Source organism: Silene latifolia, chromosome 3 (assembly GCF_048544455.1).
Source record: "Silene latifolia isolate original U9 population chromosome 3, ASM4854445v1, whole genome shotgun sequence".
In the NCBI taxonomy this organism is placed as follows: domain Eukaryota; kingdom Viridiplantae; phylum Streptophyta; class Magnoliopsida; order Caryophyllales; family Caryophyllaceae; genus Silene; species Silene latifolia.
Genome location: NC_133528.1, coordinates 19,368,648 through 19,380,686, shown reverse-complemented (window position 1 = coordinate 19,380,686; position 12,039 = coordinate 19,368,648). Strand labels below are relative to the sequence as shown.

The following is a 12,039-nucleotide window of genomic DNA, read 5'->3' as shown; positions in this document are numbered from 1 at the left end:
TCCTAATTGACAAGAGTTGCAAATAGATAACCGTTTCATAGGACGACAAGAAATAGTTTTATTAGTACATAACGAATTAAAAATATCGGAGCCCCGATGTCCAAGGCGTGTGTGCCATGTAGTCGATGGAACGGCGGTAAAGGCTTGATGTTGAGTGGTTGGGGGAGCAGGATTCGGGGAGGGTAATGGGTAAAGGTCCCCCATGATTATCAATAGTGAATTTACGCACTGACACCAAGTTTTAAATTATGTTTGGGGCATGTAGTATGTTGTTTAATGTGAGGGATTGATGAGAGGGGTTAAGGGCCATGGAACCACAACCAACTATTGAAATCAAATGACCATTACCGACTACTATATGACGATTAATACTCAAAGGAGAATAAGTGGAGAGATTACCATTATTGGATGTCATGTGCGACGTTGCACCCGTGTCCATATAATAGTTGTCATCCGGTTGCTGGAGGGAGAGCGATTGCATTGCAGCTGCTATGTCTGTCGGTACTAACGCACCCGGAGATGTATCCATAGCACTCAGCTGAGCGAAATAAGCTTGCGCAGGACGAGGCCCTAGGATGCCTTGTGAGCGCGAGGTTGAGGGAGGGATCCAGCCGGTGGTGGGATAGGGGCACACCGGCCACCCTTGCTGTTGTTGACCCGCCGGCCATGGCGACATAGGAACCCAGGTCCAGGTACCCTGCTGTGATTGTTGACCATTGCGACCGTTGGACTTATTGTTGTCGTAGTTTCCACCATTATTTTTCCCACAAGTTTTTCCACGATTGTCGGGGCCGCCTTTCCCCTTGGAGTTGTTCGAATTAGAAGAACCACCACCCATGGAGTTGCTAGAATTCGATTGCGAATTCTGGTTAGCAGAAGCAGGCGACTGAGAGGCGAAGAGAGCCGTGTCAGTCGAGGCAGGAGCAGCTTTGATGCGTCGATTGCTTTCCTCGAGGTCAAGCATCGACCTAGCCTTGTAGAAAAGGGGTAATGGATCGCCTTGTTGAATAATGGTAGCGATATTAGCATACCCATCGGACACATGAGTGACCAATTGAAGGACAAGGCGAGTTTCAGAAATTAGAGCACCAACATTTGCGAGTTGGCCAGCAATCCTTTTGAGGGCTTGACAATACGACGAAACATTTGGATAATTATCCACATGAAGATTAGTGAATTGTTGTTCCAACAAGACGGCTTGAGAGTTTTTATTGTCATTGAAGATATCTTTGAGACGATCCCAAGCGGCTTGGGCAGTTGAGTCGGGTTCAAGAATTGTATGAAGAAGATCGAGAGAAATCGTGCTATAAATCCACTGTTTGACAATGTCATCGAGACGAGACCATTGGGCATCTTTGTTAATCATGGCATCTTTTTCAGGAGCGATATGATTTATCACATCAAAAGCACGAGCCGTGTTGAGGAACAATTTAGCCCAAGACGCATAATGCACATTTTCAGTATCAAGGGTGATTTGAACATAGTTATTGATGTTGGAGACGGAGTAGGCAAGGTGAAAAGAAGGTTTGGAGAAGTCGTTTGCCATGATTGCTAGAGGAAGAAGAAGAAGATTGATGCGGAAGAGAGGAGATCGAGATGAAGGACTGATACCATACAAGAATTATATTCCCTGAATTGTGAAAGGTTTACAAGCACCTAATATATACAATTCATCATCCTAGGTTATCAAGATCATCAGATCTTTTATCAAATCATTAGCCTAATTACAAGGACCTAATTTACGTAATTATAGAACCTAATTGACATAAATATAGCTAACAAATATTTACATAATATAACAGAATATTAGCATATTCTATTAGGATTATCCTTACAAAAAAAAATGCTATTTATTTAATAATAATAAATGAGTTGTCTTTTTACATAGTCCTAATAGACTGTCTCGCGTAACAATTACGGTTTTATAAACGAAGATTATGTTGTTTATATTACTCTTTCTGTTTTTTAATGCAGTATAAGTTGTTATGGCTATCAGTATAAATGAATGAATAATGTTACGACTATATGTAGTTAGAACGAAGATAATTCGTTAGGATCATTGGTATGAATATTATATCGACCAGAAAATTTTGTTTACAAAACTTGAACCCCCATACGTGATGTTCTAGAAATGCCACTGCTTTTAACGCTTGTTTGAAAAAGAAAATTAATTGTCTATAATTCCTTGTTACTTCATAGTTTTTACGAGTTACAAAACTGACTATTTACTTTAAGTTTTAAGAAATTGATCGGTTGTTATGAGATATTTAACTTGGGAGGGAAATAATTGACAGTTTTTGACCTCATGACGATAGTTATAGTGAGTCATACGTTTTTAATAGGATTTATTTTGCTTTTCATCCAAGACATTTGGGATTGCTTAGAATTTCAAACTTTGTTAGTATACTTATTTAGGACCGAATTTGTTGCGGCTCCAAAAATGCTATTAGGCCATTTGTGGCGAGAAAGAAGATGATATATGATCATCATACGACACTGATTTTTAAGAGTTGTTATTATGAAATATTTTTTTTTTTGGTAACGAGTAACATCTCTTATTAGCAGCCTAGGGCGATACACCTTTGAGAGACCAAATCCCGAGAGATACGCGATAGCACGGTAAGCTGGCACTCTCTTTTAACAGACCCCAAATATCCCTATGCAATAACCGCATACTGCCCATGCAGGGAGTCAAACTCGAGACCTCGCAATTCATGTCATTGCATGCTTTGAGGGTGACCCGTGCTCTACTGCACTCACAAATATATTGTGAAATATATTTGTGGTGAGAAAGAAGACAAATACAACATCACGATGCAAATTTTTAAGAGTTGGTATTGCTGATTTGCTACACTGTAAAACATATTCGCCGTGAGGAAGAAGATGATACACGATCACGACACTGACTATATCACTAATATATACCCCTTCATCAAAGACAATACTATATCACTAACATATACTTCCTCCATTCAACTTCACTCTACCATATTGTTTTTTGCACAAGTATTAAGAATCAATTAAACAAGTAATAAAAGTACAAATGGAATCAAGAAAGATGCTTTATTAATTCTGAAATTGTAGGGTATTAGGCACAAGATTAGAGACTAAATTTCCCACCAAAACTTTTAACAATTCGAAAATCCCCCCAAATTGCCACTGCCCCTCCCCCCTCCCAATTTACATCAACTGAAAGTACAAGACCAATCCCTATACGGCCATAAATTACACACATTTCCTCTCCATTAAATTACTTCCCTCATTCAATAACAAACAAAAAAAAACTTTACAAAATCATAAATTACAAAATCCAAAATTAAGTTACACAGCTTTTATACAATAAATTACATAGCCAAAATTACAAATCTTCATCAGCTATGGTGTTTAAGTGCATGACAGAAGAAATGAGGACTGAAGTTGACATTTACTTTGATTCGAAAGTCACAAGATGGTAAGCTTTGTCATGGTGCAATCAAAGAGGCAACTGCAGGTTCAATGTGATTGTTAGAAGTATCTCTTGGGGACTTGCCAAAAAAAACAAGATTAGTAGGAGAAAAATTAGATGTAAAGAGTAGAAGAATAGACAATAAAAATAGGAAAAGAATCCTACCAAATATTGAGCATATCAAATCACTGGATGTATCTCTTAGAGATTCAATTGTGAGGGTTGAACAAAATAGTGGAGTTTCAGTTGGAGCAGTCTATTCGTGGGTGAAATAAGGTTTACTTGAACTTCATTCAAGCCCATTGCATCCTAAACTCATTGATTTACACAAGGATCAAATATTACTCCATTCACTCAAGTCATTAGTGGTTAATCAAGTGCTACAAGAATTTTTTGATCTCAATACAATGCCAGTCCCTGAAATCATGTTTACTGAGATGAGAAACACAATCCACATGGATGAGAAGTGGTTCTATATTACAGATGACAATCATAAGTTTTACGTGGTGGAGGGAGAGGAGTTGCCATATATAAGTTTCCAATCAAAGAGGTACACCACAAAAGCGATGTTCATGTGTGCAGCAAGTAGACCAATATATTCAGCAGATGGGGAGTTAATATTTGATGGGAAAATATACATGTTTCCATTCACAAATCAAGTACCAGCAGCTAGTATAAGGCTATCATAAATAGGCCAAGAGGGACATTGGACACTAAGCCTATTGAATCTATTACAAAACAAGTTATCAAAGAATGCATAATTGAGCAAGTTATACCCGCAATTAAGAGTGTATGGCCAGAAAGTTTAAGCAAGCATATATACATACAACAAGACAATGCCAAACCTCAAGAATGATGATCCTGACTTTATGGCTACTGCAAACTCAGATGGATTTCATATTGAGTTAGTTTTCTAGCTTCCTAACGCACCAGACTTAAACTGCAATGACCTTGGCTATTTTAGGGCATTACAGTCATTACAATCTTTAAAGGCAACAAAGACTGTGTATGAGCTAGTAAATGAAGTGATGCAAGCATTTGTGGATTACAGTCCAAGCAAACTCAACAACATATTCTTATCATTACAATCAGTAAGGGTAGAAATTATGAAATGTAAGGGTCATAATAATTTTTCAATCCCTCATATGGGGAAGGGTCATCTAGCTACAATTGGTATATTACCAAGGAATTTAATGGTCAATGACGAGTTGGTAAGAGAATGCATTGAATATATGCAGGGAATAGGTAAAATACAAGGGTTAGAATAACTAATGATTGAACTAAGATACAATGTAGAAGCTTTAGTTGTTCAGTTTAATGGAATGTAATGCATTGTAAGGTGGTAATTTTAAAGTGATGTAATTTAAAAGGGCCTATGAAATGCAATGTTCAGTTTTAAGTTCATTTTTAAGTTCAATTCAAAGTTCATTTGGAAGTTCATATTTATGCAATGTTCCGTTCAAAGTTCAGTTGAAAATTCAGTTTAATGCAATTAGACATTAACTCTCAGGCCTATTTGGCCTCATCATTGAGTTGTGTAAAGTAGTAAAGCCTCCTACACACACACAATAAAAGTAGACCGTGCTCATCAAATAGTAACAGTAATGAGTATGGCAACACAAATAAAACTTTCAAACCACAAGGAACAATTATCATTGAGCTCTCATACCGCAATTGAAACGGTTGAGCAGACACACTCATACATTGGTAGACCATGTGGTGGCTTAACTACTTATACTTAATGGCCACTAACCTATACTTATACTTCCTCCATTCAACTCCACAAAAATACCAACTGCTCAAACCGTTAAGGTACATTCATCGTTAAGCTACTTTAAAATTCCACCAACAACAACACTCAACTGAACCTAAAAAAACATCACCAGCCTCTCTGTCCAATATGGACATTCATTGAGGTTTATTTAGCCTAATAAGATAATCTCATAATACTCAAAACTAAAAAAAAAAAATACCTTAACACCAACAACATCATAAGTCATAACAACATCAACTATCAGGCCTATTTGGCTTAATTATTGAGTTGTGTAAAGTAGTAAAGCCTCTTACACACACACAATAAAGCTAAAGTAGACCATGCTCATCAAATAATAACAGTAATGAGTAAGGCAACAAATATAAATTTCAAACCATTAAGAAACAATCACCACTGAGCCTTCAAACTGCAATTGAAATGGTTGAGCATGTTGTGGCTTAACTACTTATACTTAATGGCCACTAACCTATCAACTCCACCAAAATACCAACTGCTCTCAAACCAATAAGATACATTCATCATTGAGCTACACTAGCCTTCTACCAACTGACCACAAACAACAACAACAACAACAACAACAACAACAACAACAACAACAACAACAACAACAACAACAACAACAACAACAACAACAACAACAACAACAACAACAACAACAACAACAACAACAACAACAACAACAACAACAACAACAACAACAACAACAACAACAACAACAACAACAACAACAACAACAACAACAACAACAACAACAACAACAACAACAACAACAACAACAACAACAACAACAACAACAACAACAACAACAACAACAACAACAACAACAACAACAACAACAACAACAACAACAACAACAACAACAACAACAACCTCTCTGTCTAGTTAGGACCTTCATTGAGGTTCATGCAATAAACATTAACAATAAACCCTCAAATTTAAACAGCAGTAAAACTAACCGACAATAAATCCACACAAATCCTCAATTAAATCATAGGAGCAGTAAAAACAAAGCCAACAATAATTCAAGAAATCTATACAAAAACCCTAACAACAATAACATGAACATTAAACCAACAACATATCCAAAAAAATCTTCAATTAAATCCCAGCAGTATTGAAAAATCACAACAATAAATCAAGAAATCTAGATAGAAACCCTGATAGCAATAACATGAACATTAAACCAAACACAAATCCCCAATTCAATCCCAGCAGCAGTAAAAAAATCCAACAATAAATCAAGAAATCTAACAGAAACCCTAACAACAATAACATGAACATTAAACCAAACACAAATCTACACAAATCCTCAATATAATAAAATTAACAATAAAAGGCGGGTGTTAAGAATTATACCAACTACTTGGACAATTTAAGAGGCTTAGCACAGAATCTCTCCTAATAACCTCTGAATTTCTTTGAGCTTGGTGACGGAGACTCAATCACCCCATATTCATCTGCCTTATAAACATTCTCAGGGGACTTTTGATGTTTTTCAGACATCCTTTTCATATAAGCATTTAACTTCTTTGTGCATGTGTGGACACGGGCCAGAAATGAGGTATCTACAGCATGGTGATTCAGGCTCACCAGATCTACAACCCTCTTCAACAACAAGATGGATTTCATGCATGTCATCATTATCAAGGGACTTAGGAACACAAAAAACCATTATCGAACTCAGTTTCCTCAACCTAAGTCCCTAAATCATCCAGATCTAGAGAATCAGGCACAATCGTGTTTCGAGGAGGTGATTCAGCCTAGATTCCTCACGTTCATCTCTTTATTCATCCTCTAATGACCCAAGTCTATTACAATCAAGAATACATTGAAGACACTTCTGCCCACAATTTGCATGTGGAGGAGCCACGAAGATTCAGAATGAACAATAAAGACGGGCGTGAAACCAAGATGAAGAGTCACGCAAATTTATCTACAGATTTTAGAGAGAGAGATATTTGAAGATCTAAAAAATTGCGAGATTAAAGGTGAAGGAAGGAGAGGAGATATAGTTCAGTGGAGTTGAATGAAGGCGGCATTAGAGAGAGAGAGAGAGAGAGAGAGAGAGAGAGAGAGGGGGGGCTGGGAGAGTTAGGATTTGAGAAGAATCTAGAGATTTTAGAGAGAGAGAGAGAGAGATAGAGAGAGAGAGAGAAGGGGGGAGGCTGAGGAGAATAAATGGTGAGTTAGGGAGGGTTTGGGAAAAAATTGAACGGTTTATGCGATGGCATTTAGGCTGGGTAAGAAAATTTGGAGGGACTCATTAGGATTTGGGTTGGGCTAGGGGACAGTTAAGTGGCCTAGTTTTTAATTAGGGTGGAGTTTGATGTAACAAAAATTATACTTACTCCATTCAACTCCACTTTACCACTTTTTTTTTCACGTTTGTCAACACGTGTTTTACGCGTTAAATATCGTTAACTACGTATTTACAAAAATTATAAAAGTTAGATATTTTTAATGTACTCATAAAGACGAATCAAACAAGATCCCACATGAATATATTTTCACCGATATATTGAGAGAAAATCGAAACTGAATGTTCATTTGTGAATAGTGTAGAAAATGGAAAGTGGTAGAGTGGAGTTGAATGGAGGAAGTAAATAAGATGTTTTCATTAGGATAAAATGGTCATTTAATATTCTTTTTTAGGAAAGTGATGGAGTGAAATTGAATCGATGAAAAAAGAAATATAGTATAGTGGAGTTGAATGGAGGAAGTACTTCCTTTGTTTTAACCACTTATTTCGCTTTCATATTCTTCGTGAGAATAGTTTTAATATTTATTTTTTTGAGAAAAGATCATTATCATTAATAAAAAGTCATACGACATCTACAACATATGCCAAGCTCAATCGGATACAAATCGATTACAACCATAGGAAATAAATTCTTGTTCAAAGAATGAAACACTGCAACAGAGTCTCTATCATCGATTCGCCGCAAAAGGCTTTCATCCATAAGAGGGTCTCCGAATCTTCCTTGACGAGTATTCATTTCTTCTGACGTGATTGATTGTAGCCATGAATCGGGCAAATATGTAAAACCATATAACGATCTATAACAACGCTAATCTTCTGCTGACTTATTAGAAAACTGCAAACGAACCAGAAAACGAAAGCTCTCAAACTGAAAGAAGGACACCACCGATAGACGGGGACAGAGCCCTCAGAAAGAGAGACGAAACAAAAACGAAAGCGGAAATTAAACAAAAACATAAAGGAAACAAAGCGGAACACAGGAGAAAAAAAAACGGAAGCCACCGCCTCCCTACCAACCCACAACACCGCCAGATCCAAGCACCACCCTGCCACACCACCTCAACAAACTCGTCCGATAAGACCCGAACAGCCCACATACACCACGCAGACCGAGAGGAACGGGTAGACCCGTACGATCCAGAACCGGGTGTGGATAAGAAAGGGGAGGAAGGTTAATCAGAAGAGAGGAGACGGGTCGCCGGAGAAAGGTCTTGAGAGACCCCATCCCCGGCGACATGGTAGGGGGTTGATGGGTGGCGGTGGGAGGAAGGAGGAGAACGGCGGCAGCAAAGGGGGAGGATTTAGGGTTTTGTTTTTTAGAGAGAAGGAGGAGAGAAAACTAGAGAGAGACTCTCATTTCAATAACCAACTCAATAGTGAAAATAAATTACAAGGTAAATAAATAGTGAAAATTACAACTTACCACCATGTATTTCCTGTATTTTACAACTTACCACCATGTATTTCGTTTATTACAACTTACCACCTATGTTTTACCCTATATTACCGAACTCCCACCCTATATATTTCTATACCGATATTCAATTAACTTAATTCCCGACTTCTTTAAAACGATTGAATGACCAATATACCCCCTAATATTTCCTTAACCCACCTCTCACCCTAACCCTACAAATAACATCATCCCTTCACCGCTTTACCACCAGTTATCAACCACTGCTCTTCACCTTTACCACCACCAGCACCACCAATTATCAGACCCCTGCAATTGCCCCGAAAACTTATTATCATTCGCCACCAAACATACTACATTTCCAAAAAACCCGATCCTCCGGGGTATCTTCAGCTATCAAAACCTCGTCTTCTGGTACTTTTGGCTCTTCATGAGTAAGGCCAACTTGGAGATTCATTGCATTGGCTGAATCGCATGTCGGTAGAAGATTGGCTTGGTCTTTCGCGAGTGTTAACTACGCGACTTGTTCTCTCAATTCAACTAGGACAGTTTCTTTCTTATTGCACTTCTCCTGAAACTGTTGTGTTATGCTAAACATAAAGGATTTCAGTTCAGCAATTTCTTGATTTGCAGGAGGAGAAACCGGTTGCGGCGCTGGCGTAGAAAGAGTAGGAGCATTCCTTATTTCTTAGTACAGTTGAGAAAAAGGAACTCCTTGCTTGTATTTCTGATAAGCAAGGACACGCTCTGTACTTGCCAGGCATCCAATAGGGTCATGCCCTTCCATACCACATCTACCACATAGCTGAACATACTCAGTAATCGAACAAACCTGAGCACTCTCGCCTGAAACTTCTGTAATCTACACATTGCCTAGACTTTTGCTAGGACCTTCCACTGCAGCAGCTGCCGACTCAATAACTTGCTCACTACCTCGGGGATTTCCATATTCAGAGACATGAATAGCCATCTCCTCAATGAGACGCCACCCTTGGTCATCTTCAACATTCTTTGTGAATCTCCCTTTAGCTACGCTATCAAGAATAGCTCTCTCGCTTCGATATAGTCCGTTGTAAAACTGAGTACAAAAGAACCATCGTTTGAACCCGTGATGAGGCACAGAGCGGACAAGCTTCTTGAACCTAGTCCAAGCCCCATTTAAATCTTCAGTAGACAGCTGCTCAAAAGAACTAATATGAGCTCTCAAGGCATTGGTGCGCTGCGGTGGAAAATATCGCCTGTAAAAGGCTAAAGCAAGGGAACTCCAGACGGTTACACCGGCTGCCTCCCTATCAAGATCTCTCAACCACTCCCGGGCATCATCAGCTAAAGAAAAGGGAAAGAGGGCTCCCTTCACTTTGTCTTGTGTCACCCCAGCAGAAAGGGGAATGGTAGAGCAATACTCAAAAATGACTCTATATGCCTGCATGGATCTTCTTCGGTACCCCCTAAAGAGATTTCTCTCTACCAGTGTATGTAAGACGGGTGGATTCCAAAGTTTCCCGATCGAATGGGTAATAGGAAACCTTTTGGAAGTGAATCCACAGATGAGGCTCGAATGGTCAAGCTAACTTAGGCATTTTGGCAAATAGACTTTACAAAGCAAACAAGTAACCTGCAAAACTAATCAAAAACTTTGCAGAAATGAGATCAGTCTCAAGGAATAAATTCCTTGAGACGGGAAACAAACTTAAATAAAGCAACAAAATTGCGCCACTTCCCCGGCAACAGCGCCAAAATTTGACAGGGCAGTCGTATACCTATCAAAAATACCAACTGACTCTAACTAATATAGCTAGGGAAGTCGGGTCGAATCCACAAGGAGATGGGAAATTGTCAGCTTTGTCTAAGTCCGTCAAGGTAACCGAATTGGGGGGGGGGGGGGGGGTTTAAATGATTGATTCTAAACTAATGATAAGGATAGGGAAGAGAAAATAAGAGAATAAAGATTAACCAAGTAGAGAAAACAGCTAAGACAGACGGTTCACCATAATCATTCAGTCAAGTAATCTAGGTCTCAGGTCAATGCAAATACGGTCTGAGGGGCAGTGAATATCTCCTTTCGGTCTCAATTCGCCCTAAAGCATAAATAGCTTAGCTTTCGCCCTAACTATAATGCCCTATTGTTCGCTACTAGTCTCGCCTATTCCAACCTTTCGGTCCAGGTCAAGGGTCACTAAGATATAAATGCCTAATTGCGTCGACTCAATTAAACGATACAATTAATTGCGCGATTAACAACAAAGATTATACCAGCATTAACCCAATAGATCGATTACTTTCCCTTCATAATTATGGATCCCCTATAGTCTTAGCAGAGGGGAATTAGCTACGCATCATCATTGAACTAACAATAATAACAAATAGATAATTGAAACTAAACATAATAACAAAATTGATAAAGATCGGATTAAAGCAATTATGATAACAATAAAGGAAAGAAGGAATTACAGCAATAAATAAGATTAAGGGATTAAAGAAGAATAATAGTACCAATACAATACGAATCCGAGTAGCAAAAGTGTAGAAAGAAAGCAAAATCCAATGAACAGTAGCAAAGTATAGAGTAAAAGTCAGTGAGAGAGGGAAGAAGAGAAGAGAGGAGTTACGTTGTTCACTCCTTCAGTCTTATACGAAAAATCCAACTAAACCTAATCTATGGACTAATTATAAAAGCCCATACGAAAATTAGGCGGAAAAAGTCTAAAGCAGGACAAACCACTCGATCGAGTGGAAATAAACCACTCGATCGAGCAAACTAGCACCAAACCACTCGATCGAGTGGAAATAAACCACTCGATCGAGCATCCTTGCAGAGACTTCTCGATTGGCTCCTTGAACTGCTCGATCGAGCAACCTTGAGCATATAAAGAATTCGATCGAGTAGAAAACTACTCGATCGAGCTATCTTGGCACGTAAGACATTGAAGCACCTTCCAAAACCAGCTCACGCGTCTCCAAAATGTTAGATTCCAAACTTCGGCTCCTCATTCTCCATAAATGCATGCAATTGGGACAAATTAGGCTCGATTTAGCTCCTCTTTGGTTTATTCCTGCAAATTACATAAAACGAACCAAAGTAGAATATTCGGGGGTATTTGTAGCTAGATGCTACATAAATAGTACAGAAATGCGTGTAAAAATGA

General features: G+C 38.5%; 1 protein-coding gene across 1 annotated transcript; it reads right to left on the bottom strand.

Annotated features, from left to right (window-relative positions):
* Nucleotides 1-241: 241 nt before the first annotated feature.
* On the bottom strand, nucleotides 242-1,546 carry LOC141648788 (uncharacterized). The gene has a single exon (XM_074457505.1). It carries the CDS (start codon nucleotides 1,544-1,546, stop codon nucleotides 242-244), a length of 1,305 nt encoding a protein of 434 aa, XP_074313606.1.
* Between the last annotated feature and the right edge of the window lie 10,493 nt (nucleotides 1,547-12,039).